At 33.7% G+C, this 25,345-nt stretch overlaps 1 protein-coding gene and 3 pseudogenes across 1 annotated transcript; 2 read left to right on the plus strand and 2 right to left on the minus strand.

The window, feature by feature from the left end:
* Nucleotides 1-1,560: 1,560 nt before the first annotated feature.
* On the minus strand, nucleotides 1,561-2,278 carry LOC120181663. The gene has a single exon (XM_039186750.1). It carries the CDS (start codon nucleotides 2,121-2,123, stop codon nucleotides 1,695-1,697), a length of 429 nt encoding a protein of 142 aa, XP_039042681.1. The 5' UTR covers nucleotides 2,124-2,278; the 3' UTR covers nucleotides 1,561-1,694.
* A 3,763-nt stretch (nucleotides 2,279-6,041) lies between these two features.
* On the plus strand, nucleotides 6,042-7,052 carry LOC120181768 (annotated as a pseudogene).
* A 7,176-nt stretch (nucleotides 7,053-14,228) lies between these two features.
* On the plus strand, nucleotides 14,229-17,015 carry LOC120181599 (annotated as a pseudogene).
* A 391-nt stretch (nucleotides 17,016-17,406) lies between these two features.
* On the minus strand, nucleotides 17,407-25,293 carry LOC120181769 (annotated as a pseudogene).
* Nucleotides 25,294-25,345: the final 52 nt, after the last annotated feature.

The following is a 25,345-nucleotide window of genomic DNA, read 5'->3' on the forward strand; positions in this document are numbered from 1 at the left end:
TCCTATAGTCGACATACCATTTGTGTACTTTACCCTAAAACTTTTCATTACATGTTGATTTTGGGTAAATTATATTATATGTCATTTAAGTACTAACAACATTATAAATGAATCACTTAATTTCAAAAAATTATAAATTGTTACTCAATTACTCGATTGTTATAAATAATATATTTTTAAAAAGTCAATCATACAATCAAATGATGGGTGCAAGGGCGTATCTACATAAATATGCCGAGAAAGGTTATTTATTTAAATAACATACTTTAAAATGTTATTCTTTAAATAAATGTGTCGCACCATATGCATTTTCTAGAAGGCGATTTGTTTGTGTGAGAAATTCAATCGAAACTTTTAAAAGTTGAGTCAAAATGAAAGAAAGATTAAAAAAAAGATTAAAAAAATACGAATAATTTTATATGAATTTTGTCTAAAAAAAAGAATGTGCATGATAAGTATTTATGCGAACATGAACATGAGTTTAATTCGATGTATATGTATAGATATTATATGTAATCACTCATCGAATACATATTTAGATACTTCAAAAAATAATTAATATCTAAACAATACATGATTTAAGAATTTTATGATCAAAGCTAATAGTTTTGAGTTGTCAAAGACATGTTCTGAATTTGATTAGACTTATATTAATATTGCAATTAAAGGAAGTTTTATCTTGAAATTCTCAAATCTCACATTGTTTAGATATTAATTTCTTTAAATATTTAAATATAATATTTTATACACACTTATTGAATGATTGAATTTAAAATTTATACATACATATATATATTTATTTATATGTATGTACCGTGATAACGTAATTGTTATTTAATTCGTGTTTAAGTAAATATATGTTGAGAATTTGTTTTTATTTGTTTTTTTCCTTTTATTTTTATTTTTTGTTGTCCTTTAAAAGACTCTTAGCTTATGCGATATAAAAGGGTAACGATACAAAATTTAATGAAATAATCCTTAATCAACCCATCTATATTTTAATCGATTCAAACATTTAATTTAACTAAAAAATAAATTAAAATGTTATCATTAAACTCGCTAATTCAATCAACTCAAAGCATTTTAACTCGTTTCGAATCGATTTAATCCGAGGCTGACTCCTAGTTAACAGTAACCTCCGTTGCATCCTGGGCAGCCGATCAGATCACTATAGACAAAGCCATTGAGAAAGGTTCAGAGAATACACCATGTACCAAAAAGAGCAAAAAAAAAAAAAAAAAAAACCAGAGAGGATATTTTACAATTTTTTCCATTTCTTAGTTATGTAATAAACATAGATATGTTAAATGGTATACTATAAATTTTAGTCCCTCTCAGTCATCAATAATTCATTTTAGTCCTTTAAAGTTACAATTTTATTTTAATCTCAGGCACAAGGGGAAACCAAAGATGGCCTTTTCTAGGAGAATGACAGCAATGAATTTCTTCTTTATCGGGTCTATATTCTGCAGTTTCATACCAATATAGACTCTTTTTTCGTTGTAAAAGGACTAATCTCTATATTGAATTTAAGCAACAATTTGGACCTTAAAGCTCAGTATAATTATCTACAATCTTGGAACAAAGAGGGGGAAGAAACCTTCCCATGAGAAAAGTTTATCATCAATGTCTTTGAGGTCCAACCTTGTTGAAAATTAATTAAAGTTTCCAAATGGTTCACCAAAAATTTTCAATCACGACGCCATTGATGAAGCCAGGGCCTTCTCACTATCTGGTGAAGCATCATATACATCTTTAGTTTTGCCATCATTCTCATTAGATTTCTCGTCTACATCAACAATGACATCATCACCTCCTTTACATTCATCGCCACCACCATCATCGCCGGAGACTTTGGCGGTGTTGTTAACGTACAAGCCGCACAACACCATCCTGAACCCGAACGCCCTCGACAACAACCGGTACATTACCGTCAGGATCCAGAATATCCATGGCGTGCAAACGAATGCGAATCCGAGCACGAGGAGTAAGCTCGACGATTGGTATTCGTCGACGGTGACGTAAGCCAAAAAGCATCCACCGCCGACGACGACACAGACGAACAAGATGCAAGCTATGGTCCATATGTAAACCTGGCTGGCATCTTCATCGGGTTCCGTCATTTGGATGAAATCTAGAAAGAAATGGTGTTCTTGAGAGAATTATGAGCGAGTTGGGTCATGATGATGATGATGGTGATGATGAACCATGTTTTAGACTAATGGAATCGGGTAAGAACCCATTAGAGATAGGAGAATTTGGCCTAGGAGTTGTTATGTCGTTGCAGGCTGGAAACATGTTCAAAAGTTTGTTCACGTAAAATATGGTTATTTTTTGTTAATATTACACGGAACATGAGAGAGAGAAACACGTGTTCGGTCTAGGTTGGTGTCACTTCTGAAAAAAAGGGGTAAACTACACGTTTAGTATCTAAAATATCCATTTTTATCTGTGACAGCACTTAAACTTTTAATTTTTTCAAAACTATACCTAAATTTTAGTTTTTGTTTTATTTTAGTACCCGTCGTTAAAAACTTTAGTTTTTATTTCATTTTAGTATCCCATTCAAAATTTAACGTTAAGTTTTGGAAAAATTAAAAGTTAGGTAATAAAATGGACCAAAACTGATTGTTTAGGTATTAAACATGTTAAGTTTTTAATGACGTGTACTAAAATGAAATGAAAACTAAACATTAGATATGATTTTGAAAAAATTAGAAGTTTATGTACTAAAACATATCAAAACTAATAGTTTAGGCACTAAATGAATAATTTGTACTATAAATAACTTTTTTTTAATTAAAAATAACCAATATACAATATGGACATTTTTTGAATTTATAAATCAATATTTTAAAGGTTAATTTTTAATTGAGTTAATTTCACCATAAATCCCCAAACTATAAAACTTATTTTAATTTAGTTCTTAAACTTTTGAGTATTCTAAGTTTACCCTCAAATCGTGACTCTTGATCTGAATTGATTCACCAAATTTTGAGTATTTCAAATTCATCTCTCAACTATGACTTTTTAAATTGGTCCTCAAACTTTTTAAAATTCCAATAACATCCACCAAATCATTCAAAAGTTTGGAGATGAAATTGAGATAGTCAATAGTTTAAGGGCTAATATGGAACATGGGTCATATTTTGGGGATAAATTTGAAATGCCTAAAATTTTAGAGACCAATTTAGAATGAGAGTCATAATTTATGGATGAAATTGAAATATTTAAAAATTTGGGGATCAATTTAAAATAAGAGTTATAATTTAGGGGTATGTAGTGGTTACGACATAGATTTTGGTCGAATTTAGGGAGTCAAATTGATATATTATCTAAGTTTAGAAGTCAAATGATATTTCATCTAAAGTTTAACGTCAAATTAGTATTCTATCTAAAGTTTAAAGGTCAAATTAATAAGTATCCCTGTTGAATAACATACTTAAGGATAGGGGTGAGCAAAACTCAACTCGACTCGAATTGACTTCAAGTTGTAATTTCATAAACTCGACTCGAAACAAATTCAAATTCAAATTGTAAAATACAACTCGAATAACTAATTTTTTTTAGTAATTAGTGTATTGATTTTCAAGTTTGAGTCGAGTCCCTCGACTTTATATGACATATGTATATCACACATAGAAAAAATATGAATAAATATTTATGTATTGTATATAGTTATAAAGAAATTTTAAATTACAACTAAATTTAAACAGAAGCTCGAAATTTCGAGTCGATTCAAAAAAAATATTTCAAGTCAACTTCAAGTTGTAAAATATGACTCGTCAACTTAGATAACTCAAAAAAAATTATTCGAATCAACTTGATTGAACGCTTACCCCTACCTAGGGGTGAGCAAAACTCGACTCGGCTTGATTTTTTTTTAATTTCGAGTTATTCGAGTTAACTCAAATTATTGATTCAGATTACGAGTTTGAGTCGAGTTGAAACTTGAAAATTTCAAGTTACTCAAAAAATAAAAAATTTGGCTTATTATTTTGACAATTTTACGATTTAATGCATGATTTTCTTATTCATTCAATTACTCCTTCATTTTAAGTCTATTTTTTTACTAAATTTTAACCACATGCTTTTAAACTATCGTAGAATACATATATGCTTTCATTTTCTCTTTGATAATAATTTCCTTATTTTCAATTCAGTCCCTCAACTTATCGTGATATTTTATTTCTTCAATCCATCCTTCATTTTAAGTCCATTTTTACCAATTTTGAATCACATGCTCCTATACCACTACAAAATACTTATGTAACGTCAATTCATATTTTTACTAAAAATATATTCTCTTATTTTATTTAATCCTTTAACTTTATATTTTACTCAATTTGGTCTTTTAACGGTAATTGTTTGTAAATATCTTCTTTAAAATATAATATTATAGATATATTTACTAATTTTAACTTGTATTTGATATATTAAATAACGTTATAATGTGAAAAGAATATGAATATATATATATATTATTGTTAGAGAAAATTGAAAAATTAGAATCAATCCTTACCATAATACTATAAATAATTATAATAAAATTTGTATAGAAACTACAATAACTCGACTTGAAACAATTTCAAGTTAAGTTCGAGTCACAACATATGACTCGTCAACTAAGAATTTTTTGACTTGACTCCATCGAATGCTCACCCCCTAAATATATCACGTCATCAAATTAGCATGAGTTATTGTTCAGTGACCAAAATATAACAATCGATAACGTAATGACTAAAATTTAATAAATCGATAACTTAAGCGACCAAAATGTAACTTCTTTGAATTTAGTAAGTAATAATGTACAAATACGAAAGGAAAAGTGACTAATCCAATAATTTACCCAAACATTTATTAATTAACAACAAATCAGGTTTTTGAAAGAAAAAAAATCCTATCCAAATCCTATCAAATTCGGATCGGTCGAGGAATCGAACCCGGTTCTGTTTCTACAGTAGTATTGGATTTGATACTCTCCTCTTTTTGCTACACAAGAAACTTTCTTACCCAGTTTCACTGACGCCTATTCCTCCTCAACTCCTTCTCCATCAAGGTAAACACATCCTTATTTGTTTATTTATTTATTTATCGTTGTTGTGATTCCTTTCAGCGTTTCCCCCTGTTCTGTTAACCGTTACTGGAAATTTTCATGCTCTGTGAATCTTTGATTTCATTGAGAAAATCATGCTGTAGTTCGATATTGATGTTGTACACCGCTTGAAATTGTACTTAGTAATAATATATTTCAAAGAATTAAAAATAACCTCGTAAAGTTCGCCTAATTGTTAAAGGTCTGGTTATCGCAGCTACAGCAATTCTAACGTGAAAGACATGAAGAGAAACCGATTTCAAATGTTTAAGAAGTGCCTTCCTGTTGCTGGGTTTTTCTCCATTTTCGTTTTCATTCATGTTTGCCCGCAATTTGGACCTGTATTTATGTTATTCCGGTTTGGGGTATGTCTGATATGGTGCAGACATGTACGGGCGAATGCATTATTTTATCCTAGGGGTTCAAACTTAAAAACTTATATTAGAAATTTAAGGGGTCTTAAGAACTATATTAGAATTTGAAATTTATAGCGGTATGGCCGCACCCCAAGCGCCCCCCTCGGTCCATCATTGGACATGTCCGAATTTATTGTTTTCTGTATATTTAGAAGATCCTATCTCGTTAAAAGCTCAAAGCAACATAGGTCTGCATCATGTTAAGACTTTATATTTGGAATGTTTGTAGTGTGTTTGAATCCGCAGTTAGTTCTTCATAAAGTTTCTATTGATATTTGTTGATTTGTAGTCTTAATGTATGATCAACTCTTTTGCAGACTTGATTTATCTCTTGCTATCTCCAGGGCCCTTGGCCCCTTCCGTTCTCGCATCCCGATTAGCACATCCGAACACCTTATCAATTTTCTATACCTTTAGTTTCCTCCTGGAAAAATTAAGGAACCTAAATGTCTCTCATAATGGCATCATCCTCGGTCGCTTTTTCCTCAAATTTTAATCCATTTAAAGTACACGATACGAATTTCTGGTAACCTTCTGTATTGAGTTTGTTGTGTTCATTTGTTGTTCATTGCAAATTTCCTAAGAGTGTGACCCTAAATAACCATAAAATCTTTAGAAAGAAGTCGCATGGTGTTTTGAGGCCTGCTAGAGATTCCTTCAATGACAATAGTCAGCCTTTCGCCGATGATGACACCATAACTTTCGATTGGGATGATCAAGAAGATGTTGAAGACACGGGGTCACCATGGAAGGGGACAATTATATACAGAAGAAGTCCTTCTGTTACTCATATTGAGTATTGCACGACTTTAGAGAGGCTCGGTTTAGAGAAGTTGTTGAATGATACCTTAAAATCTCGGGCTTTAGTGATGGGATTAAGGGTCACAAAGGATGTCAAAGATTATCTAAATGGAACCTCAGTTCAGATCTCCATGGACGTAACAAGGAAAAAGCAAAAGACAAGGCTTGATGGAATCATTAAAACTGTCATCGGTCTCGGTTGTAATAGGTATTTTCTTTCCTAAGTTTAAATTGTTATGGATTTCTGACTTCTTAATATCAGTCAAATGTCCCTTTAGTTCTTGTTGCAAATTATATCGACTGGTCGTATTTGAAATGAAACTATCTGATATGTAGTTGGACCGAATCACTCATTTTTAAATGTTGTACTGCATAACTTTTTGTCTTCCTCATTCTAATCGACATTGCATTATATTGTATGTTGAAGGTGTGGTGAGCCAGCTGCTCAGTGCATATTCTCCAATTTCTCACTTCTACTATGTGAAGAGCCCATTAAAGAACCAGAAATAATTGATTTGTGAGCATCCTTTAAGGAAGGGTTTAAATCTTTCTATGGAAGCAACCAAGAGGTGGAGGAAGATGGCGATGATGCATCAATCGATTGGGAAGATCGGCTTTATTTCCCTCCCGAGGAAAATGAAATCGATATCTCGAAGCACATAAGGGACTTGGTGCATTTGGAAATACGATCAATGTCGTATGCGATCCGAGATGCAAAGTGTTGGGAAATAACCGAGTAATTTCCCTATAACCAGATGAATGAGAATACGAAATAAAAGCGGAAAAATAATACCCGAAATTGATAACGGAGTTCAGCCAATTTTGTCTACGTCTCCGGACTGCTGCAGATATTTTACTAAAGAGAGAAAATTTACAGGTGTTTACAAAACACTCACAACTCACAAGAAAACTCTCTAAACTATTTAGTGTTGGGAGAAAGAAATGATTTGGGATGGTTTTGAAGCTAAATGGGTTAGAGTATTTATAGTTGAAACTTAAAGATTAATCTTATAAATACTTTAAAGTTCATGGACTAATTGTAATTATCCCATTATTATTTTTCAATTAAATAATTTTCGGAAGCCACTGAATTTGCAGCCTATTTTAACAGTTCAGATGCCCACCTTTCTTGACTTTTAACTATCTCCCACTTGAAGACTAATTTTAATCTGTCTTCACACATCGATCAATGCATCATCATTTCTGGTCATGTTACTCTAGCATGGCAATTGAAGTTGAAAACAACTTCAGTTTGTACATCTCATCTTTCATGGAAGACTCCCACTTGACTGAATCCTCCACCTGCATTACTTCATCATAGCACTCTGGTTCATCATTGTCAGTCAGCAACAAGTAGTGCAAAGAAGGAGAATAACGCTGGGTTGGTTTAGGAATTCTAGAGGAGGGTCTCAGTTCTGGTGTGTCCGGTTCTTCTTGAACTTCTTCAGGATTGATCTGAACATCATTTCTAAAACTCTCCTCAACTCAGCAAATTCTTTTGTTTCAGTTTCGGTATTAAAGCTACTTGATTCTATGTTGACATGTCTTTGTACATCACATTCTCATTGAAAATGACATCTCTGTTTCTGATGATCTTTCGATTTTAATAGTCTCAAAACCGGTAACCGAACTCATCACCACCATAACCAACAAATGTAACAAAGACACATTGTTGGATTTGACATCAAGTTTATTCTTTAGCAGAATTTACGTGTACATAAGAAATACAACCAAACACTCTTAAGTGTTCCTCTGGTATTCCACATCCAAGGGAACTGAGGGCCCACGGTTGATCAGGTAAGCTGCAGTGTTGATAGCTTCAGCCCATAGCAATTTGGGCAAGCCGACATGTATCCTCATGCTTCTGGCACGTTCATTCTGAGTTCTGTTCATACGCTCTGCTATGTCCATTCTGATGCGGTGTCATGGGAAATGTAGTCTTCATCTTGATCCCATTGTTTGCGCAGAATCTCTGAATCTACTGTTTCTGTACTCTCTTCCATTATCCGACTCAACCGCTTGACTTTCAAATCAGTTTCATTTTCCACCATGGCCTTCCATTTTCAATGTATCAAAGACTTCTTATTTCTTCTTCAGAAAATATACTCACACCTTCTTGTAAATCATCGATGAAGGTGAAATAATAGTGAGCCTGCAGAGATGGAATTGGAGATGATCCCCATACATCAATATGAACCAACTCTAACTTTTCTTCCTTGGGTGTCTTGTCAATCTTTGCAAAACTGATTTTCTTTTGTTTGCCAAAGATGCAATCTTCACATAGTTCAACATCTATATTCTTTAGATCCGGTAGCTAGCTTCGCTCATATGACCAAGCTTTGGTGCCATATGTTTGATTTTCCATCAGCATTGCTATTGCAATGATATTCTCTAAATTTAAGGTTACATAGAGAGTACCAGTCTTCTTACCACGAGCAATGACGAGTGCTCCTTTGGTAATCCTCCATTCACAGCCTGAAAAGGTTGTACTATATCACTCTCCATCAAGCTGTCCTACAGAAATCAAATTTCTTTTGAGGTCAGGAATATGTCTTACTCATTTTAACTTCCAGGTGGTCTGGTTTGGCAACTTTAATCGGATGTCTCTTTTTCCGACGATCTTCAATGTTTCATCATCAGCTAGATGAACCTTCCCAAAATCACCACTGACAGAGTTCTCCATGATTTCTTGGCATGGGTGGAGTGGAAAGATGCCCCTGAATCCAATATCCATGATTCAATCGGACTGTTGATGTTTAGAATCATGGCATCACCTGTCTCCTCTGTTATATTGACAGATTCCTGTGCACCGGTATCTGTCTTCGGTGCTCGGCAATCTCTTTTAAAGTGACTTTTTTTTGCCACAATTATAACAATTAAAATCCTTCTTTCTCGTTCTGGATTTCGATCTGCCACGATTTGAATTTCTTTCTGAAGTTCTCCCTCTAGATTCCATGTGCAAGGCTGAGGATTGACGTTCACCGATTCTCTATGAATTTTCACAATACCAGATCCCGAACATCGTCGAATTTTAATTTGTTGTTTCCCGACAAGCTGCCGACTGCTGTAACAGTAGCATTCCAACTGTCTGGTAGAGATGATAAGAGAATTAAAGCTCGAACTTCATCATCGAATTCAATTTTCACGGAACTCAATTGGGTTGTGATTGGGTTGAGTTCATTTAGGTGATGAGCCACTGATGCCCCTTCCGCCATCCGCAAATTGAATAATCGTCTCATCAAGTGAACTTTGTTCGAGGCCGATGACTTCATCATCTATTTTTTTTAATTAATACAAGTGACATCCCTAATATTGTGTGTAACTGTTGCTCTTTATTATAGGAAAAAAATAATATCCTATTTAAAATTAAAAAAAAAGATCAAACCCAAAAAACAAACCTTAAGTCCATGAATCAAGCACCTATTTTCAGTTTTGTGGGAATTGAGATACGGTAATTGGCAATAGATTAGATCGAAGATCGAAGGTATGAAAACTGAAAACCTCGATTGAAGATTAGAAGGGCAACCGTGAACCGCCGGCAAGGGCTGAGGGTTGTGCCTCTGTGGAAACTGAAAACCTCTGTGTAATCCTTGAATTTTTGTCCTAGGTCCGTCTTTGCGGGAATTACCTGCCTCCGGTAATATGTTGTTATGGTTGACATTATACTTTGGCGTTCATGTTTTCTCCATACATTTAAAATTTTCTACTCCATTATACTCGTGTTTCTTCCATATATCAGACTCTTTTAACTGTTTGGTTTAGGATCCTCTCGTCCAATTGGGTTCATTTCCCATCATGTTTTCATGTAAAGGTACAAAAGTTGTAGATCTACGAGGTTGCTATGAATATTCACATGGTTTTCTTTTGTATATTTCTTTCTCAATACCATTTACGGTTTTTAGATAAACCAATGAACAGAATAATGTGCAGTTAATCTCATCAAAAACATAAGTAGACTCACTTTTTTCTTGTGTCTTAATATTTTGGTGGTACCATGCTTGGGGCTGCGTGTCATGTAAAACTTGCATCCTTGTTGAAATGTCGTAATATAGGTGACACTATTTACTCCAATGGTATGCGTTCAAGTTCAATTTTGTTGTCTTCTTTGCCTAGAATGTTTTCAACTTAGGGGCCCTAGTATCCATATCCTTGACCTTGAAACGAGGAAGATACGCTAACAAGCTCATTATTGCCATTATTATTTTCATTGTAATGCAGGATAAAGCTTTAGCCTCCTTAACAATCGAGAACAAGAAAAGGCAGTATGCCGCTGCCGAAAAATATCTGGAAGATGTGTTGCAATCAGCCCTTTCTGCATCAGATTGATTGGCTTAGAACAGAGATTGCCGTCTTGCTTCTGAATGTGCTGATCTCTTTACCATTGGAGAACTTCTGGTTATCGAAGCCAAAAGGTGAAAAATATCAAGTTCTTACAAGTAAGGTACCCCCCTTGTGTGTATTGCAATGTTCTATAAATGCAGAAGACGAGAGATTTATGAGATACGGGTTCTAATGTGTTTTACTTTGAAGTTAGGGTATGTTCGTTTCGATGTGATTGGTCTCCGGAAAACATTTTCTTCGTTTTTATGTAATATATGATGTCTCCTCCATATTAGGTCCCAAATGGGCATGTGAGTTAATTATAACCTACTACAATTATGATTATATCTTATGATTATAAAAAAATATTTAAAAATGAAAAATCACAATCTGAGTGCAGACATGAAAGGAAACCGAGGATTTTGGCAATCGAAAAAATATCCTTTTGTCTTCTTATTCTAACGTTCTTTTGAAGGGAAAGTCTAATGGACTATGGGTTAATTTAAGGTTAAAAAATTATAAGGGAGGAGCGCAATAAAAAATGTGACAAAAAGCACAATATTTTTTATTGGACACAATTTAAAATATATTTTTTTAATATTTTCAGTTGACAATCGAAAATGTTATTTTATTCGTAATAATTTTTGTTTAATCGAAAATATTAGAAAAATTAACATTTTAAATTATACTCAACCGAAAATTTTATGTTTTTTCACATTTTTTGTTGCATTTGTTTTATTTTGTTCTTTAACCTTAAATTAAATCGTTATACTGTAATTATTTTTTATTACATTTATTTTCTGCCGTTAATTTTAAATTAAATTATCATACCGTAAAACTATTCCTTTTTAAAGGAAGTTTCCAAGAAATTACTCCTTTTTTAATTATTTTAATTGAGTCAGAATATGCTTTCTTTATAAACGCTTTACACCTTATACCTTTACTCCATTTACATCCTTCACTTTTGTTTTATTCCTCAGAAAACTTTCTCCCTTGTTTGACTTGTCCCTGCCATTTCTCTTTTGAATAAAACTATATTTATTTATGATATATTCTCAATTTAATCCTCAAACTATACCTGATTTTCATTTTAGTATCAAATATTTATCTATATAAATTCAGGGATAAATCAAGAAAAGGGCCGTTTTTGTCATCATCTCAAAAAAAATTAAATTATCATATATATTTTAAATTTATATTTTTTTTGTTTATAATATATTTTTGTCTCTCTAAAATTTTATAAGTGTATTCCCTTTTAAAATTTAATAAATTCATTATTTCACACTTTTTTATTTCGCTTTACTTAATTATTATCTCTTAAAGAAATAATTAACAACCGACTGATAGAAACTATAACATGCAACAAATGATATCATTTTTTATAGAGATACGTAGAGTAGGAATGAGTATAGGATGGATTGGAACAAATTCGATCTGTGTATTATACTTCTTCGCTTTTAATTCGACTTAACTTGAATTTAGAGAGATTTTATTTAACTTAAAATATGATTTTTGAAGTAAAAACTTTCAACTGCTGCGACACAAATATATATATATATATAATTTTATTTTATTGGGTAAAATATAATTTAACTAAAAATATAAAAATTATTATTTAAAATTATCTCTAAATATATAAAGAATAATATATTATTATCTCGAGTTAATATCTTTTACACTAAATATGAATCTAATCCGACAATGGTGTTGTTATTGGCTTGACATTATTACTTATTTTTTTGCATCGTTAACTTTTTAAGTTGCACTATGATACGATGATATTCTTTAGGTAAATCGAGATGGAATGAGTTCAAGTACCAAAGTGAATGAAAAAAAAAAACTGGATATTGATCGAGGACTAAATTGATGATTAAACCTTTAAATATTAATTAATTTATTTTGGATAGATAACGTGTTTATGGTATAGAAATTATTCCAAAGAAAACACCACTGTGCTATCCTCCCATCTAACAGGGAAGGCAAAGAACCTTATGGAAACACAACAAGAGAAGAAACCAACACAGAAACACCATGAACGACAAGTTTGAAGAACCAAGCAATTCCCATGAATTGTTTGCCTCCAAGAAAAGCACCCAGCAATCGATCAACCCTTATATATACATATATACAAACTGAAAGTTCCTCCTGGTAGCTATAGAGAAAGAGAGAATAAAATGAGAAAAGGGCAAGCGAATGTGTTCATCTTGTTACTGTTTTTGAGTCTCTCTTCGGCTTCTGATCAGAGATGGAGGAAAGCAATGATGTATGCTTACAATGGTTCTTCTTCTTCTTCTTCTATGATGATGAATAGAGTTGGATCCTCCATCTTGTTTCCGATCATGGAAATGTGTACCCAACAGGGTAAGTTCTGCAAATTTAATGGCTTCCTTTTACTTTTTCAGGCAGAAGTTCATCTTCAACATGTTCCATGCATATAATATAACTGTATGCTCACGAATTACTGTGTACATATGGTTGAAATCATGGAGTTATGTTGTCTGGTTTAGGTACTACAATGTTACCATCAATATCGCCACCCTCCCAAGCCTTACTTTCTTGATCTTGATACTGGAAGTGACCTGACATGGCTGCAATGCGATGCTCCTTGTGTCCATTGTATGAGGTGAAATTATTAGTATAAATATCTTTATATATATACATATATGTATATGTATGTATAAATACTTCCACAATTTTCGCCTGGTTGCTTATTCTGATCCGATGTTTTGTTTCAGTGCTGTGTTATCTAACTCTCAATTTGTCTATTTACCTTGTTGAATTTTGTTGGTCTTCAAGAAAGGGCCGTTTTTGTCATCATCTCAAAAATTTAAATTATCATATATATTTTAAATTTATATTTTTTTTGTTTATAATATATTTTTGTCTCTCTAAAATTTTATAAGTGTATTCCCTTTTAAAATTTAATAAATTCATTATTTCACACTTTTTTATTTCGTTTTACTTAATTATTATCTCTTAAAGAAATAATTAACAACCGACTGATAGAAACTATAACATGCAACAAATGATATCATTTTTTATAGAGATATAATACGTATGAGTAGGAATGAGTATAGGATGGATTGGAACAAATTCGATCTGTGTATTATACTTCTTCGCTTTTAATTCGACATAACTTAAATTTAGAGAGATTTTATTTAACTTAAAATATGATTTTTGAAGTAAAAACCTTCACCCGCTCGACACAAATATATATATATATATATATAATTTTTATTTTTATTGGGTAAAATATAAATTTAACTAAAAATATATATATTATTAAAATTATCTCTAAATATATAAAGAATAATTATATTATTATCTCGAGTTAATATCTTTTACACTAAATACGAATCTAATCCGACAATGGTGTTGTTATTGGCTTGACATTATTACTTATTTTTTGCGTCGTTAACTTTTTAAGTTGCATACGATGATATTCTTTAGGTAAATCGAGATGGAATGAGTTCAAGTACCAAAGTGAATGAAAAAAAAAACTGGATATTGATCGAGGACTAAATTGATGATTAAACCTTTAAATATTAATTAATTTATTTTGGATAGATAACGTGTTTATGGTATAGAAATTATTCCAAAGAAAACACCACTGTGCTATCCTCCCATCTAACAGGGAAGGCAAAGAACCTTATGGAAACACAACAAGAGAAGAAACCAACACAGAAACACCATGAACGACAAGTTTGAAGAACCAAGCAATTCCCATGAATTGTTTGCCTCCAAGAAAAGCACCCACCAATCGATCAACCCTTATATATACATATATATACAACTGAAAGTTCCTCCTGGGTAGCTATAGAGAAAGAGAGAATAAAATGAGAAAAGGGCAAGCGAATGTGTTCATCTTGTTACTGTTTTTGAGTCTCTCTTCGGCTTCTGATCAGAGATGGAGGAAAGCAATGATGTATGCTTACAATGGTTCTTCTTCTTCTTCTTCTATGATGATGAATAGAGTTGGATCCTCCATCTTGTTTCCGATCCATGGAAATGTGTACCCAACAGGGTAAGTTCTGCAAATTTAATGGCTTCCCTTTTACTTTTTCAGGCAGAAGTTCATCTTCAACATGTTCCATGCATATAATATAACTGTATGCTCACGAATTACTGTGTACATATGGTTGAAATCATGGAGTTATGTTGTCTGGTTTAGGTACTACAATGTTACCATCAATATCGGCCACCCTCCCAAGCCTTACTTTCTTGATCTTGATACTGGAAGTGACCTGACATGGCTGCAATGCGATGCTCCTTGTGTCCATTGTATTGAGGTGAAATTATTAGTATAAAATATCTTTATATATATACATATATATGTATATGTATGTATAAATACTTCCAAATTTTCGCCTGGTTGCTTATTCTGATCCGATTGTTTCTTGTTTCAGTGCTGTGTTATCTAAACTCTCAATTTGTCTATTTTACCTTGTTGAATTTGTTGGTCTTCGTGATTGTTAAATCTTGTTTCTTGAGCATATCGTACGTTAAATGCTTTTATCACCGTCTTTGTAGGCGCCTCATCCGCTTTACCAACCCACCAATGACCTGGTGCCCTGTAAAACCCCGCTTTGTGATGCATTGCATCCGCCTGGTGACTACAAATGTGAAAGCCCTGACCAATGTGACTATGAGGTTGAATATGCAGATGGCGGTTCATCCCTCGGAGTCCTTGTCCGAGACGTGTTTTCTTTGAATTATACGAATGGAATCCGAGTCAGTCCTCGTCTGGCCATCGGGTTAGTGCTTTTGGCCAGAATTATCTTCAATATCAGTAATAATGTTTCTGTCAAAATTAAGTCCTGCAAGCTGCTCATGGCACCATCCCCTTTTGTATAAGCAAAGGCCATGTACTATTTTCGTGCTTTTATTCACGGAAGGAACTCGGAGAAGAGAGTGGGACTTTGCGGGGGGTCGGGGACAGTGGAAAGAACGACATGAAACGATACAATGACTAATTAAAATATGATCCGTTAGAATATGCATTAACCAATCCCTACTGTTTGCTGTTAATTGCTTTTAGCTGAAGAATTTCACTAGCAGATCACATCCTTTGATGAGTTGCTTCTCAACGCACCCTTAAACATCATGTATCTCGGTTCCTTGTGTGCAGATGTGGATACGATCAAATTCCGGGCACATCCAATCATCCCTTAGATGGAATACTTGGCCTTGGAAGGGAAAACCGAGCATTGTGTCACAGCTCAGAGCCAGGGCTTGGTCCGGAATGTCGTTGGCCACTGTTTAAGTGGAATAGGCGGCGGATTCCTTTTCTTCGGGGATGGCCTCTATGATTCTTTACATGTGACCTGGACACCAATGTCACAAGAGTTTAAGTAATCAATTCTTCATTTTTGTTCCTGATGGTTAAACTTGATTATAATTGATTGCTTTGAAGTCCTGATAGTAAATCCTCTGCTTGTTACTTATGGCAGCAAGTACTACTCTCCCGGGAAATGCCGAGCTACACTTCGGTGGGAAAGCCACCGGCATTAAAAATCTCGTCGTGATTTTCGACAGCGGAGCTCTTATACTTACCTTAATTCTCAGGCTTATCAAGCATTGACAGCATTGGTAAGTTCCGGAGCCATTTCAGAACATCTTCAAGATATTCTAAAACCAATTACGAAGTTCTCCTAAAGTTTAATCTTTTACGTGTAGTTGAAGAAAGAACTAAGTGGAAGATCTCTAAAGGAAGCTCCGGAGGACCAGACACTCCCATTATGTTGGAAAGGCCGAAAGCCGTTCCGAAGCGTGCGTGACGCCAAGAAATATTTCAAGACCGTCCTGTCTTTAGCCTTCAAGGGCAGTGGCAGAAGAAAAACTCAGTTTGAGTTGCACCCTGAAGCTTATCTTATAATATCAGTGAGCACTGCACAGATATATATATGTTCTTTCTTTGTCTCTTTTGTTGATTCATACTGAAACATTAACATATATATGTTTTGACAGAATAAGGGAAATGTTTGCCTGGGAATTCTAAATGGAACACAAATAGGGCTGCAAAATCTGAATGTCATTGGAGGTAAGGGTTGATATTTGATTTATTGTTTTAACCGAGTTACTCGACCACCGGTTCGACGGATTTGAGTCGGTTCATGTGCGGTTTTAATTCATTCTTTGTGATTTAAACAGACGTGTCGATGCAAGACAGAATGGTGATATATGACAACGAGAAACAAGTGATAGGATGGAGCCCTGCAAACTGTGACCATCTTCCCAGGCTCAAATCTTACATGTGAACATCATTGTAAACCACAAAATACTTCTCATCATCCTTCCATCTTCAGTGTTATATGTACAAGATTTATACCCACAAACCAGCAAGGGGTTTACTCTGTACATTTGTATATTACATGTAGTTTATATAAACGATGAGTAGTATTCTGAATCAATAAAAATCTTAAATATTTATATAAATATGATTATACAATAAAATTTTTTTAATAAATATATCAAAACAGGACAGATTTCACCTAAATTTAATTCCAACCCAACCTAAACCTCATTTAATAAAAAAATGAACATCAATCAAGTCGGATCAAAACTCCTCAGGAATTGGCATCCCCATGTTGTGTAGTATATATAATTGACACTACAAAAATGATTGAAATGATTATAAAATTTATCAAAGTATGGAGGCAAGAACCCATTATGAAGTATCCAGCGTACGTAATGCCATTAGCTTTGCAGTTTTCTCTACCATAAGCTAAAAACTCAAGAATAACTACAACGAGAGCTTAACACTTATATTCATCAAATCAAGTGATCATCCTACAAAACTTTTATCTTCCAATCTTCAGCGACCCTCGCACCAGGCTTTCGGATAGTTACAGCAGCACCGACATGTTCCCCGAAACGAAGGGGACCAGGTCGGATTTCAGCCTTCTGATTTCCTGGTTCAATGAGAGCGGTTTTTGCGCCAGGGGCATGTCCAAGAAGAATAATCCGCTCGATAATGCAGTCCGAAGAAAATCTAGAGTTGCCAAGGGAAGAGGATGCTGCATTCGAAGATGTCAGATGCCCGCTTGAGAACACCAAGCAGCGATGGATGTATGCCCCTTGTTTGAAGTCGAAGCTTTTTCCATCATCAAGATAGAGTTCGCCTTCAGCTTCTTGGGAACTGTTCAGAGCAATCACCTAAACAGACAGTCATGACAGAGGCACACGCCTTATCAATGGCAACTCACACGAATGGGTGCTTATGTTCTTTAGGAGATGAATTTATGAGAATAAATCTGGCAGTATTTTACACCTAGTCTATACTTATGAGAAGGCCACAAGGACCGGTCAGCACTATCGATCACATACCAGTGTAAAAGGATCGTGCATCATTTGTGTGAGCTTCTACTGAACCAGTCTTTTCTTGGTACAATAGTGCCGGCTCTTTGGAAAGCAGGGATGCTCTCTTCGGAAACTTCAAACTTATGGGTCTTCCACCCTTGTATGCAGTTCCTATTCTGAGGTCATACCATGATTCCTTCCCAGGCAAATACTGATGCATGTTTAGCCCTCTATGTAAAAGGAAATTATGAGATTTCAATTATTCACAGGTTATGAAGATAAGAAAAGCAACGGAGAAAATAAAACAGAAGACAGAAGATCCGGTTAAGTGGTACCGTCTCATAGATCCCTTGTACCAAAGGACTGTTTCCCAACCATGAAAGCTTCATCATTGCTGAAAGCTGCTTCATCAGATGGGAACTCCATCCATAATGGACGTGCAACGGGAACACCAGTAACGTTTGCTTCTCTGAATAATGTGTAAAAGCATGGAAGCAAGGTGTAACTACGGATGGCATCTCTCATAAGCGCGGTATTTCGTTCACTGAAATAAAGATAAACCTCATTATTTTGAAGATCAGAAAAGTACATGATAAATTTAGAGATCTTATAAAAACAATATCAAGCTTTTTAATTTTTAAACCTTCCCATGATAGCATCACACCCGAATACATTTTAATTCATACAACCACAACTTCATAGGAGAAAAAAAAAGTAATATCCTGACTAGCAACATTAAACCAAAAATTCAGCTTCTGAAAAAGTAATTAAGTCTAGAATACTAACACATTTTAAACCTTCATGATGCAACAAGGGAATGATAACTAAGCCTATTGGTGTGGTTCTAAACTAAACCCACCTATACAAAAAGTACACGCCATGCGATGATTTATAAGCCTTAGATGTGAGGGGGTGATGGAGAACAAAAATCATGTCAACTAAAAGTGGGTTATCAGGAGTCCATAAATAAAGGGACCTCTCCACCTATACGGAGGTGTTTTTGGTTGGAATATACTAAAAGTCGACGCACAACCTCAGAATAAATCAAGTTAATGTAAAATCCTCGACCAAAATTCACTTTGTTCATATCCTCTTCATATGCCCAAAACAGCTGCCCTCAAAGAACCTTCAACATGCATGTCTCAACAGTCCAAACCATCTTGTACTTCCAAGTTAAAAAATAAAACTTGGAAGAACATAATAAAAAGATAATTGCACAGGATGTCCTCAAACTATGACACATTCTAAATCGGTCCCTAAACTTTAAAATATTCGACATCAGTCCTCAAACTACAAGTATCATTCCATTTTGATCTTTCCATTAACACGCTGTTAACTCTGCTAAACATTAACAGAAGGATCAAAATGGAATGGAATAGCATTGATAGTTTGAGGACCGGTATAGAATGTTTTGAAGTTTAGGGATCAATTTCGAATGCGGAGTTTGTGGACTAATATAATGTTTTAAAGTTTATGGACCAATTTAGAATGGAGTCGTAATTTGGGGACTTCGTGCAATTAACTCGGTAATAAAAGATCTCGGGATTTCTGATAAGTAAAATGAAAGTAATGAGCCGTTGTAGAATCAGCATGGAACTAGAATTTTGAACATTAATCAAAGTAGGTCACAGATATTTTCCGTCAAAGCCTTTCTACAAAAATAAAAGGGTTTTTAATGGGATCAACCAAAACACTTCTTCCAAGAATATCTTTAAAAAAAATGAAAACAGTTGCATATTTCTCAGAGGCTCAAAAGGATCATAGGCCTCAAAATACAATGTAAAGCTGCTGATCAGAATTCAATTCACATGCTCCCTCTGGAGACAAAATACAGGCATATAAGCAGTAAAGTAGACCCTACTTTTCAATGCAATACAATATGGAAATAAACTCAGGAACTCTTAAGCTGTATGGAGTGAGATACAGATGAAAATGAGAACATCAGAATGCTCCTAAGTGAGGTTAATGTAACTTTGGTGAAGAAAAGAGCGTCACATGTGATTGAGGTTTTACATGTTAATGATCTAATATACAAATGAATGTTCTCAAAGGGAATGCTAAACTGTCAAGATGCAGAGAGTAGAATTGCATAAATGTTAAAGATACCACCCGAACAACCAAGGCTATTGTCTTTTTGTACCATGATGGACGTAACCTCTAAAGAAAGGATAGTAAGCACCGAGTTGATACCAACGCACTAATAACTCAGGCTCGGGATTGCCAAAAAAAAACCACCAATATCAGCACCTGTAAAAGTTTATCTAAAATAAAGAAGGGAAAAGGCACACTGCTTTTAACTTCTTTTTCTTTTAACAGCATGCATACCAGAGAATGACATTCCAGTAAGACCAAGACTCAAAATCATCGGGACTGAAACCCTGAGGTGATCCCAATCTGCAGAATTATCACCAGTCCAGACTGCTCCGTACCTTTGACTTCCAGCAAAGAATTCTCTGGACTAAACAAAAGGTCTGTCCTTACCATCTCCTCGCTTTACATGGCCATCAGCTGTTGCCATGTGGAAGTAATATCCATAGGCATTATGTAACTCCCGATGTTCCACTCCACCAAGATGTAAAATATCTCTGGGCATTGTCACCTACACACAGAAAAAGTTTAGTCAAATTTACCTGCCCCTATGCAGTTTTTTATGGGAGTGCATACATCTATATATAAGATAAAGGCGTGATTGAAATTTTCAAAAAGAAAAAAATCAACATATTTCCAAGGTTTTTGAAGTCTAGACACCATAAATATTTACTCAGAATTAACTTCACCTCCATCTTCATGGAAATGTAGTTCTCAAGTTATTACTAAGAAAGGTAGAATGATTGCAAACATGCTTTCCCATTCCGAACATTGGATGCACAGAGGAAATGTTTTTCTGTAATTAGTTCAGAAAATATGAAACTTTTTTATGATAACCAACCAACCATGCCTTTAATATCTAAACAAAAAATTTATAAAGAAAAAGAGATGTTTATTAAAGAACAAACTCATCACAGAATAGTTTTCACAGGACATATATGCATGAATATCCTCAAACTTAAGCACCCAACTTAAAGAACTATAGCTAAATCAGATAACATTAGTTAGAAAATCATGGTACTATTTTAAGTACATTTATCTACATAGAACATGGCCACTTATTACCATTTCTAAACTAGTTTAACAGTATATGCAAACAAGTGAACAAATATATCATGCCAAACAACAGGGTAGACCACAATAGCCCCTATCAGACAAAATGTCAATGGACATGCTGCAAGGGAAAAAGGAACAACAATAAACTCAGCCACTTGGGAAAAAAATAAATATTTTCATAGAAGAGAAAATAGCATCTATAAATAAGCATATTATTCATAGACAAGTAATTTTTCCCAATACCAGAAACGGACCAAAGAATATGAGAATGTGTATTCTTATAATTAACAAGTTTCCTTCAAAAATAGGTTGCAAGTAGGGTCATTTCCACTTTCCATAGTGGTTAAAGTCTTTATACTAAGCTATAGTGGTCATTATAGTAATTTAATCCATTAGTTTGAATTAAAATAACCTTCCTATTAAGTGCTGAAACTATCTTTTCCTCTTTCTTCTTTTCATTACTTTTCCCCCACTCTCTACACTTTTCCCTTGAATGATAATTACATTAATTCCCCTCTTCTCCCTCTTAATTTAATAGTTTTGGATCCATGTAGGTGGACAACAATAAGCTAGCACATATAATTGAATGATAGCTAACAGCAAAAAAGAACAAGGATTAGATACTTTATCACCAATAATGCAAAACAGGATAAGAAAGCAACAAAAAGAAAAACACATGAATAGGTAGAAGTTAAGACAGAATTAACAAAAGCGGCATACCTCCGGTCCATTAAACACAGAAGGCTCGTTCATGTCATTCCAAATGTACAATGAAGGTGTTGAACCAATATAATTCTTATAAGAAAATTTCTCAGCCCACCATGGCCTAACCTCAGGATTTAACACATCTGGGTAAGATGAGGAACCAGACCAACACCATCCATCAAAATCCTTGCCAGTTGCATCCTTAACATAATATCCCCTTTCAGAATCATCTTTGTGCGAGTGAAATGAGTCATCTCTCTTAATATGAGGATCCACGATTGTCACCATATGTCTACCTTTGGCAGCCAATTTTCTTTGCATCTCTTTTGGATGTGGGAATAGCAACTTATCCCATGTGAAATACCTCTTTCCATCAGTATGCTCAATATCAAGCCACAAAACATCATATTGAATATCATGCTCATCAACTTGGAGTCCACATTTCCACATCTCTTCATCACGGTAATTGCACCTACACTGATAATATGCCGTTTGCCAATACCTGTCACACTGATGTACTGCTTGACAACATCCTTTGGTTCTGGCCCAACGAAAAAGAATGTATCTACAATCAATCCGGCTCTGGTCAATGGGCATCAGAATTCCATCTTCTGCATCCCAGCCCTTTGCCAATACATCAATCTGCATCCGCAGCGTTCAACCAGAAAAACCCAGAACTTTTTCCAGATTTCCCATGTGATACCATGGACGGAATAGAACCATAAATCCCAAAAGGCGAATCGTGAAGATACTCAAAAACATCCAGGTTAAACAATCTATGGTTCAGAATCCTCAACTAAGATACAATGGGTTCAGAACGTCAGTCAACTAGTTTTAATAAAAATATTAAATCACTCAATTATAGGATATTGTTTAATTAAGTTACTCGATTATTAAAAGTTACAAATTGATCATTCGATTAAAGAATGTTATTTTATTAAATCCCTCAACTATTAAAAGTTATAAAATGGTCACCCGACTATTGATTATGTTCCAAACTCATCATTTTTCGTTACAAATTTGTAGTTGTCTAAACGGGACGTTAACATCATGACTAGGATATAATAGTCGTTTGAGATTTAATGATCATATTTCAACGAACCGTTCCATAGACCCGTTTATGTCCTTTATGTTCGTTTGTTTATATTCAACTCAATCTATAGACTCGTTTGAAATATTAAGACCTAATAAATTTTAAATTTAAATCCATTAATATTTTAAAACCCAAATATTTTTAAATCCAAATAAAAATACTCGAATGAATTAAAGAAAGTATAAATCCTAAAATTATTTGGAAAGAAAAAAACTCTTCTCAATTATATATCCAATTAATTTTATGTTCGTTCGTTCATTTGTGTTTGTCTATTATTTTAACGAACGAACATGAACGAATACGAACAAGCTAAATTTCTTAATGAACAAATCATTTAGTTGTTCAAGTTCGTTCATTTGTTCGATTAAAGTTAATCGAATGAACATGAGCATACCCTCGTTTGTGTTCGTTTGATTCGTTTACAAGTTTAATGTTCAGCTCATAATATCATCAATATGTTAACATAAAATGACGAGTTTGGAACATAATGAATGATTTTGTGACCATTTTGTAACTCTTAATTAAGAGACTCAACAAAACAACACTCTATAATTAAGGGATCATTTTAAAACTTTTAGTAATTAAGAGACTTAATATAGTCGAGAGATTATTTATGTGATTTACCCTTTATTTTATTTTATTTTATTTATGTCCCCACTCTCCAACTTTAAAAATCTCAAGAGCTCATGTTTGGCAATGGTGGGATGGCTCATAAAAGTGACACTTACATGTGTTGGGATGATAAATTAATTGGGAATTGTTCATTTCCACAAGCCCTTGGTTTTATGTTCACCCATCATTTGTTGATGATTGACACCTGGCTAAGCTCCTTTATCTATTTCTTTTGGATTTTGGGAACTCCTTCCCCCTACGAACCCTAACCCTAATTTTCTTCTAGCTCGAGATCTTGCTTTTCTGGCAAAGCTTCATGGAATCTTATTGGTCCAACAACTCACCATTGACCAATGGCAACTTGTGTCTAACGACACTTAATTATTATGCGTATCAGTTCGCTTCTTCTTCGTTGAATGACCACCCACTTAAGCCTCACTTTCTACTTAATTATTCATAATTTATGTATAGCGCATCTTCTTTGTGCATATTCTTTATTGAGTGACCCACTACTTTATATTAATTTACTATTTAATACATAATTGTAAGTATAATAATAAAAGATTTATATGTAAATCATTTAATTTTCTATGTATAGCTCAATTTTAAGACACATTCAATCTTTCAATTACATCAAAATATTCTAAAATACAAATGTCTTGAGAGTTCATGTACTACCAACATGGTTTACCCTAAAACTCTAGTAAACTGTCTTTAGACGAAGACAACTAAAAAAATCCAACCCCTTTGTACACTAAAAAGGTACATTGAAGTTGCAAAATTCTGATTAATTTCAACATTTATTGGTCCGACATTTAATAATAAATGAAATGTATAACAACCAATGAAGCTTGATAAAAGTATGCCAAAAAAATTAAGCACGATAAAATCAAGGAAAATATACAAGGCCTTCGACATTTGGATAAAAAATGGTGTTTATGCTGAGCGAATCAATTTATCTTAGTGGTTAAAAAATCATTAATGTTCTTAGAGGTCACAAGTTCAAACATTAGAGACTGCAACAGGGTGATTGGACGTTCATTGTCAAATAGTTGTGAGTATTTAAAACATATATTAATTTTTAATCAATTTAACTTAATCAAAAATAATATTATTTTTCTAGGCAAACACATTTGATTGATTGATAAAACATTTCATTTTTTGTCTTTGTATTTCTTTAGGTCACGAATTCTAGATTTATTAAGAGTAGTATTGTACTTCCTTTCCTCTCCTTAGAGCTCTCTCTTCCCCTCTTCTCTAAAAACGATTAAAATTAAATTTATAATTTATAAAAAAATATTATTTTCTTGAATTTTTCCTGACTATTAACTCCATCGACTTATCTAGGAATTAACTTCAATTTCATAGCTATAATGAGAAACATAAATAAATGTTGACAAAATAAATATATTTTTCCCGTTATATATATATATATAGTGAATAGTATCGGATGACTTAAAAATAATATCTATTTAAAAAAACCTAATTATCAATTATATACACATCATATAAACGTAATTATTTAAATCTAAATATTTTAAAACAAATAACAATTCTTTTTTAATTCAGAGATAACTTAATACATTGAATAGATATAATTTCTAAAGTGATATATTATGCATTAAATACATATATCCATCTGTCAGCGACTTATTCGAGCAACGGCTCCATGAAAATGCTAAAAGAGAAAAGAAGACAGGAAATCAACATTGTTGCCCTAAAGTATTCGCAGGTTCTCCCAAGTCCAAAGCCTTCAACAGGTACCAGTTTGAAACCTGAAAAAACAAACTGAAAAAAACAAACTCCATTGTTGCCTGTTTCCAAAAGCTCTTCGTTGGCTTAAGCTATGCATTTTCCAAC

Source organism: Hibiscus syriacus, unplaced genomic scaffold (genome assembly GCF_006381635.1).
Source record: "Hibiscus syriacus cultivar Baekdansim isolate YM2019G1 unplaced genomic scaffold, ASM638163v2 tig00112530_pilon, whole genome shotgun sequence".
Classification (NCBI taxonomy): Eukaryota; Viridiplantae; Streptophyta; class Magnoliopsida; order Malvales; family Malvaceae; genus Hibiscus; species Hibiscus syriacus.